Below are 7500 nucleotides of genomic sequence, written 5' to 3' on the forward strand. Positions count from 1 at the left end.
GCTAATCGCCTTAGAAGACTAATATCTGATGAGAAAACCCTTGTGCAATTATGTTAGCACAGCTGAAAACAGTTATGCTGGTGATATAAGCTATACAACTGGCCTTCCTTTGAGCTTGAAGTTTGAAGAACAAAATTAATACTTCAATTATTAATCATTATTTCTAACCTTGTCAATGTCTTGACTATATTTTCTCTTCAATTTTCAATTCATTTGATAAATAAAAGTGAGTTTTCATGGAAGACACGAAATTGTCTGGATGACCCCAAACTTTTGAACGGTAGTGTACATGTTATGCTGCGTGCAGATAGGGTTCAAATCCTGCAGTCCGTCATTGTAGAGGGCAAAAATGTCAAAGAGATGCTGAGAAAATGACCGATAACTGTCAGATCAGTCGTGCAGGCTGTGCGGTGGAGAGGCCGGCCTCGCCGCGCTCTCCTCCTCGTGACTCGTCCGACCCGGCGTAGTAACTCCCCGACGCTTTGTTTGGTCGACAGGGAGGGACTCTGATCGCGGTCGGTCTCTGTGCGGCGGCTGCGGGTCTCGCGGGTAAGAATAGTTTGATACTCGGTCTGTCGTTCGCCGAGCCGTTTGTTTTTCAATCTGTTCTCCCGGTCGCCCTGCAGGCCGCTACGCGTTCCAGCTGTGGAAGCCTCTCGGCCAGGTCTTCACTGAAACCGTCAGGAAGATGCCCTCGTCCGTGAGTGATTGATTCACGTATCATCGGCATCCGGACCTATTCCGTGTCTTTTGTTGTTGTCGTGCACATTGTAGATGGTACAAATAAACTCCTCCAGAAAAGAATATACAGAGATGAACTCTTTTGAGAGTCAACGCCGTGATCCTCCTCTGTCTGCGCAGGCGTTCTCGTCGTATTACAAAGGAGGTTTTGAGCAGAAGATGTCCAAACGAGAGGCCGGCCTTGTTCTCGGGATCAGGTGATGAGTGAATGTGTTGCGGTTTCTTAGATTTAGATTAGATTTAGATTCCAGTTTGTTTTCCTTTCTTTATGTCACTGTTCCTGTTTGTTCGTCTTGTCTGCTTTCTCTTTGTTTCGTTCTGTTTGTCTCTTGTTCCCTGTAAAGCGTCTTTGAGTATTTAGGAAAGCGCTATAGAAGTCTGAATTATTATTATTATTATTATTAGATGTTCTCTGGAAACTGAGAAGAAGAACAGGATGATTGCTCACATTCTTCTTCTTTTTCTTTCTCTCTCCAGCCCAGTCAGCACCAAGGCCAAGGTGCGCGAGGCCCATCGGAAGATCATGGTCCTGAACCATCCGGATAAGGGTGAGCTCAGACTCTGAACTCTTTTTCGGTGGAGCCTTTGCACGTGGAAAGGCAAGCTCTGGTCTGGGGTTGAAATGTTCTAACCCACAGGTGTCAAACACGAGGCCCGCGGGCCGAATGCGGCCGCGTCATTTTATGCGGCCCCTCACGGCTTGAAAGACACACGATCGCCTTTTATATCCTGTGCTTTTATTTTGAAGGTTTCAAATGAAATAGATTTGTGTTATAATATTAGAGATATCTTCATGTGGACAATATTTCTACTCATATAAACAATAATCAAATGCAAAGACAGTTATTACCTTCGCATTGAAAATGCGGAAGGTTATGTTTTGATCGCCGTGTATTTATTTATTTATTTGTATGCGTGTTATTCGCATAACTCAAAAAGTATTAAACTGAATCGCATGAAATTTGGTGGGATGATTGGTTATTATCCGGGGACCATTTGATTAGATTTTGGGATCAATCGGGTCAAGGTCAAGGTAATGAAAAGGTCCACATCTTCTTTTTTACCATAGCGCGGTCAATTTCTATCCAATTGGCATGCAACTAATGCCAACATGTTCATAATTCAATGCCCAATCTTGTGATATGCGAAGGTATGCGCTCTACCGAGTGCCCGTTCTAGTTTTTTTTAGATGTTCTTGGAGTAGTTTATACACCGCTTCAGTTACACCGGCCCTTTAAGAGGCGGCCATGATGCTGATGTGGCCCCTGGCCTAACTCCTTAAGAACGATGGGCTAAAAAGTATGCCCGCTTTAATTGGAATCTAAAAATATTTGCCCAAACATGCATTTAACGTTGTGCGGGTCGCTCGGCGGTTGTTGTGTGTTTACATAGAAACGTGATTTTTAAGATGTTCATACGCACACAGCTGGATGGGAGGAGTCTGAACTCGGGTTGAGAGTTGAAGGAGCGATCCTGCAATCAGACCTGTGTTTGTGCCTCTGCGTGCAGGTGGGTCGCCGTACCTGGCCGCTAAGATCAACGAGGCCAAAGACCTTTTTGACAAGGAGAACCGGCACTGACCCGCGCGGTTCACGGACACTACGAAGCCCCCGGCGCCGAGCCGTCCGCTCTGCTCCCCGAGGGAAAAACCTTCAACGTCGCTGCTTCTCTCCACATTCATTCGTCAACATTGGGAACGTGTAATTACGTGTATCAACCACGGGTGAACGGTATTGACTTTGAAAGGACTTGGCATAATCTCATTTACTCATGTTGACTGTGTATGTGGGTAAACAGGCGCCCTCTAGTGGCTGTTCTGAAGCGACTACAAATGACTTGTATAAAGGCTACACATGTAACATGTAACCCTCCTGTTATCTGTCAATTTGAGCCCGTTCAATGTTTACCGTCTCTAAATATATGATTGACATCATTTTTTTTGGCTTTATTTCATGACTTCCTAATTTAATGGAGACAACTGGGTCAACGTTGGTGTTCTTTGGGGTCAATTTGACCCCAGGCTTTTTTAGCTGTACACAAGAAATATTTATAATTTTTAAAAAAAGTTTGAGATTATATTGAGGTCACTCAAATGTGCAATTTTATAATCTTCGACCTCAAACCTAATGCATGATACTATTCTTGATAACATACCTTTTATTTTTCATTCCAAATGTTATAGATAACAAAACACTGTACTTAAATAATCAATTAAACACCATACAAATACATCTGGTATTCTGGATGTATTTAAATACCAGATGTTTTCAATGTAATACAAATACCATTCAAATACATCTGGTATTTGAATACATATTTAAGTGTTTTGGACACTTAACAAGACCAATTTAAGTGTCGGGTGCATAAAGTACCTGACACTTAAACTTGGGGAAACAATGTGAATCATAACTTCCTCAAATGGATAAAAGATGGTTGTACATTTGAAGGTAACAGGTTTTAAGGATCAGGACAATGTTACTATATATATATATATAATGTGAAAATATTTCTGTTTGAACAGTTGGTGTGAAAGTGGCAAAGCATTTTTTTTTTTTGTTTATTTGAAAACATGTACTGTAGTTGTGTTTATGACTGAGTGAGTTTAGACCAATAATATAAATTAAAACACCGTTGACATCCACTTTAAAAAGCTTTATTTGGAGGATGTCATCTGTATATATTACGGGGCAGAGAACAAGACGCGGTCTTTAGCGGTGACGCTTACAGTCATTGGTCAAAAAATACCCACAAGTTATTTGGAAAAACAAAATGAAAATAAATAGAAAAGAGAATTGTTCTTATTCTGATGTCTGGATCGGGGGGGAAAGCTGGACGACGTCATAAAGGCAGCGAGATGGTCGTCATGGAAACACGAATGTCACAAGACCCAGAGACCATTTCAGGGATCAAGTTTAAATGAGTTTTCACCATAAATCTAAATCTTTCTCCCTTTCTGCACGTTTCCACTCCAGGATTAATTCGGTGGAAACTCAATAAAGCAGAGCTCTAAATGTAATATGGTATTACATATTTATTTTCATCTCGGAGGAGGTAAAACCGTAATCTCGCGTTCGGTGGGCCGAGCTCTTTGGGACTCGTGGTCGTCTCCACAAGCTGCTCTGCTCAATCGCTTGTGATTCAGCCTGGAGAGTTCCGTGTCTCCCCTACATCACCTGATATGCCGTGGCTCCGCCCCTCCTGTTCAGGCCAATGACGTCATCTGCAGTCAGGCGGAGGGGGGGGGATTTAAAAAAGGGGGGGGCGAAGAAGCTAGAAAAGCGAGAGGAGGCACGGACGGAAACCGTGGTGACCACGTTAGCTCCACCCACTCCGGTAGACGAGATGCATGCTGGGAAAAAAAGGAGGCGGCGTCAACTATTCTCATCCGAAAATTATTTTACAGCCGGTCCGTCGTCGGCATCCAGAGACGTGAAGATGAGTTTCACCTGGACGCCGTTAACGGCAGGAAACCGGTCGAGAGGGCGCCGTCGTTTCCGGGGCTCTCGCAGTTCCGACGCGTCTCCCCGTCCTTCGGGAAGGAGAGGCTGATGGGAAATGTAGTCTTAACGGAGAGAGAACATAGCAGCGGCGGGAACGAACTGCTGGGAGACGGAAGCGACCGGCCGCAGCTTTCCCCCCCCGGTGGAAGTTCATCGGCCCGCCCACCGAGGCCGACGCCCACACTCGAGGTTCACGCCCACTAGCAGTCCTGCGTGGCCCTCTCCAAGTCTTCATCCTGCTGCCCCCCCTCCTCTTCCTCCTCTTTCTCACTCAGTTCCTCGCCGATCACGTCCAGCCGCGCCTCCTTCCCGTCGAGCGCCCCCGCTTCCTCTTCCTCCTCCTCCTCGTCGTCGTGCAGCTCCGCCTCCTGCAGCTGCAGCCGCCGCTCCTCCACCAGCAGGAGGCGCTCCCTGACGGCCTCCGCCGCCGCCGCCGTGTCGCCGGGGCTCCCGAAGTACTGCTCGGTCCTGGAGAGACGAGGATTCACGGAGTCAGGCTCGTTTCTGGTCGGGGACTCGAGAGAAAACAACCGGCCGCCGATTCTTAGGGTGGAAAGACGCTTTGATCAACAGTTACAACGCTGGAGAAACCCGCCGGACACAAGCTGCTCGGCATCAGACGGGAGGAGGGAGCGAGTGAGGGAGGGAGGGAGGGAGTGAGGGAGGGAGTGAGGGATTAAGGGAGTGAGAGAGTAATTGAGTGAGTAAGGAAGGAAGTGAGGGAGTGAGTGTGTGAGAGTGAGTGAGTGCTCGTGTCCTCACCCATCAGGGAAGATAACAGGGAGGGTCAGTCTGTCCAGCAGAGTTTTCCCGGAGGAGTCGACCTCGTCCAGAGACTCTGAGTCGGCACATTCCTGAAGCAACACCTGAAGGAGAGGAAAAAACATGTTATGGTCTGTCTCTCCTGTCTGTCTCTCTCTCTCTCCTCCCCGTCTGTCTGTCTCTCTCTCTCCTGTCTGTCTCTCTCTCTCTCCTCCCCGTCTCTCCTCCCGTCTCACCCTCTCTCCGGCGGCGTGGAAGTCCAGGGCCAGCTCCAGCCGGTGCTGCCGCTCCTCTCCGCTGACGCTGAACTGCTTCCAGAGGCGGTTGAGGCGCGGCAGCGTGTCCCCGGAGGAGCGCGTGGTGCAGCGCAGCGACTGGCACAGAACCACGGTGGCCTGCAGCAGCTGGCGGCCGTAGTCGTACGTGCTCTGAGTGGCGGGAAGAGACGGAGAGAAAGACTGTCATCCTCCGGCATCCATCCATCCCTTTCTTCCCCCCTGGACTCCTAAGAGTTCATGTTTATTATTGGATTATTACTCGTTTATTATGGGATTATTATTAAATTATTATTGGATTATTATTAAATCATTATTGTTTATTATGGGATTATTATTAAATTATTATTGGATTATTAATAGTTTATTATGGGATTATTATTGGTTTATTATGGGATTATTATTAAATTATTATTGGTTTATTATTAGTTCATTTTTGGTTTATTATTGGATTATTACTGGTTTATTGCTGGTTTATTATTGGATTATTAATGTTTATTCATGGTTTAATATTCATTTACTATTCGTTAATTATTGGTTTATCACTAGTTTATGATTGGTTTATTATTCGATTATGACTGGTTTATTTTTGGTTTATTATTGGATTATTAATATTTATTTATGGTTTATTATTTGTTTACTATTCGTTAATTATTGGATTATTATTGGTTTATTATTAGTTCATTATTGGTTTATTATTAGATTATTATTTGATTATTACTGGTATATTATTGGATTATTAATGGTTTATTATTGATTACTGGTATATTATTGGTTTATTATGGGATTATTATTAAATTATGATTGGTTTATTATTGGATTATTATTGGTTTATTACTGATTTATTATAGGATTATTAATATTTATTAATGGTTTATTATTCATTTACTATTCGTTAATTATTGGTTTATTATTAGATTATTATTGGTTTATTACTAGTTTATTATTGGTTTATTATTCGATTATTACTGGTTTCTTTTTGGTTTATTACTGGTTTATTATTGGATTATTAATGGTTTATTATTTGTTTACTATTCGTTAATTATTGGATAATTATTGGTTTATTATTCGTTCATTATTGGTTTATTATTAGATTATTATTTGACTACTGGTTTATTATTGGATTATTAATGTTTATTAATGGTTTAATATTCATTTACTATTGGATTATTATTAGTTTATTATTCGATTATTACTGGTTTATTTTTGGTTTATTACTGGTTTATTATTGGATTATTAATATTTATTAATGGTTTATTATTAGTTTACTATTCGTTAATTATTGGTTTATTATTGGCGTCTCACCTGAGCGACGTCCACAAACTTCCTGTGTTTGTCCAACATGGTCCTGGTCTCCTGAGAGTCGTCCCCTAGTCTGACGTGGGTCTTCAACAAGGCGTCCAACAGCTCGCCGAGCCACTCCACTGACTGGACACACACACACACACACACACATGTATATATGTCTCATCAATACAGGAAGTACTGTTGTGTGTTGGTGTTGTCCTACCTGTAAAGCATCTTCTTCACATTTGAACAGTTGGACCATCTGAAGCATCTTTAGCCTCCTCACGTCCACCATGTCCTCACACCTGCGACACACACACACACACACACACACTTCATTCACATATCCTAACTAATAGTGTTACGTGCCGCTATAGCAAAATACTCCATACTTTATAAAATCACAGACACACCGTCGGTATCCTGTTTAAGTGTTGCCCCACACCCCACGAGTTGCAGAAGAAGAAGAACAAGAAGAAAGAAGAAGGAAGAAGAAGAGGAAGAAGAACTAGAACAAGAAGAAGAAGAGGAAGAGGAGGAGGAGGAGGAGCTACCTCTGCTTGCGGAGCTGCAACTCCTCCATCACGGTCTCGACGTGCTGAGCGCTGTCCCGCTGCTCCCCGGTCGGACTCTGCTCCGCCTCCTCCGGGGGCCACGGCGGCGGCACGGTGCTCATCTGCTCCATCAGCAGCCCGCCCTTCTGGCGCAGCGCGGCGAGGCCCGCCTCTGGACGGACAGACGGAGGCGGTTAACGGACCGCGAGACAACGCTTAAAGAAGAACGTCAGAGGAGCACCGACCGACAATCTGCAGCTTCTCCTCCAGCAGCTTGAGGTTCTGTTGAATGGAGGCGCCGTCGGCCGGAGCCACGTCGGCGCAGAGCATGCCGAGCAGGCCGTCCAGCTGCTGGGACAGCTGCAACACACGCGGGTCAGA

The 7500-nt window shown here is 44.5% G+C and overlaps 2 protein-coding genes across 4 annotated transcripts in view; one reads left to right on the forward strand and one right to left on the reverse strand.

Moving 5' to 3' along the window:
• Positions 1–2674, forward strand: part of dnajc15 (DnaJ (Hsp40) homolog, subfamily C, member 15) — a 3768-nt gene extending 1094 nt beyond the window's left edge. Inside the window, exons 2-6 of the mRNA XM_056423500.1 lie at positions 502–549; positions 627–700; positions 862–938; positions 1219–1289; positions 2251–2674. Of these exons, the coding sequence (XP_056279475.1) occupies positions 502–549; positions 627–700; positions 862–938; positions 1219–1289; positions 2251–2321 (341 nt within the window). The 3' untranslated portion in view covers positions 2322–2674. The remainder of the gene's footprint in view (positions 1–501; positions 550–626; positions 701–861; positions 939–1218; positions 1290–2250) is intronic.
• A 704-nt stretch (positions 2675–3378) lies between these two features.
• The window catches only part of sestd1 (SEC14 and spectrin domains 1), a 17616-nt gene continuing 13494 nt past the window's right edge, over positions 3379–7500 (reverse strand). The window contains exons 13-20 of one of the 3 annotated variants that reach the window (XR_008832870.1): positions 7365–7479; positions 7120–7291; positions 6789–6870; positions 6584–6706; positions 5240–5431; positions 5004–5107; positions 4188–4709; positions 3379–4090 (exon numbers count right to left, since the gene is read on the reverse strand). Coding sequence is in view for 2 of the 3 variants with exons in the window: in XM_056423351.1 (XP_056279326.1) it covers positions 4442–4709; positions 5004–5107; positions 5240–5431; positions 6584–6706; positions 6789–6870; positions 7120–7291; positions 7365–7479 (1056 nt within the window). In the remaining variant the exon portion in view is untranslated. The other 2 variants (XM_056423351.1, XM_056423365.1) reach the window with 2 other exon arrangements.

This window comes from Pseudoliparis swirei, chromosome 2 (assembly GCF_029220125.1).
Source record: "Pseudoliparis swirei isolate HS2019 ecotype Mariana Trench chromosome 2, NWPU_hadal_v1, whole genome shotgun sequence".
NCBI classification, from domain to species: Eukaryota; Metazoa; Chordata; class Actinopteri; order Perciformes; family Liparidae; genus Pseudoliparis; species Pseudoliparis swirei.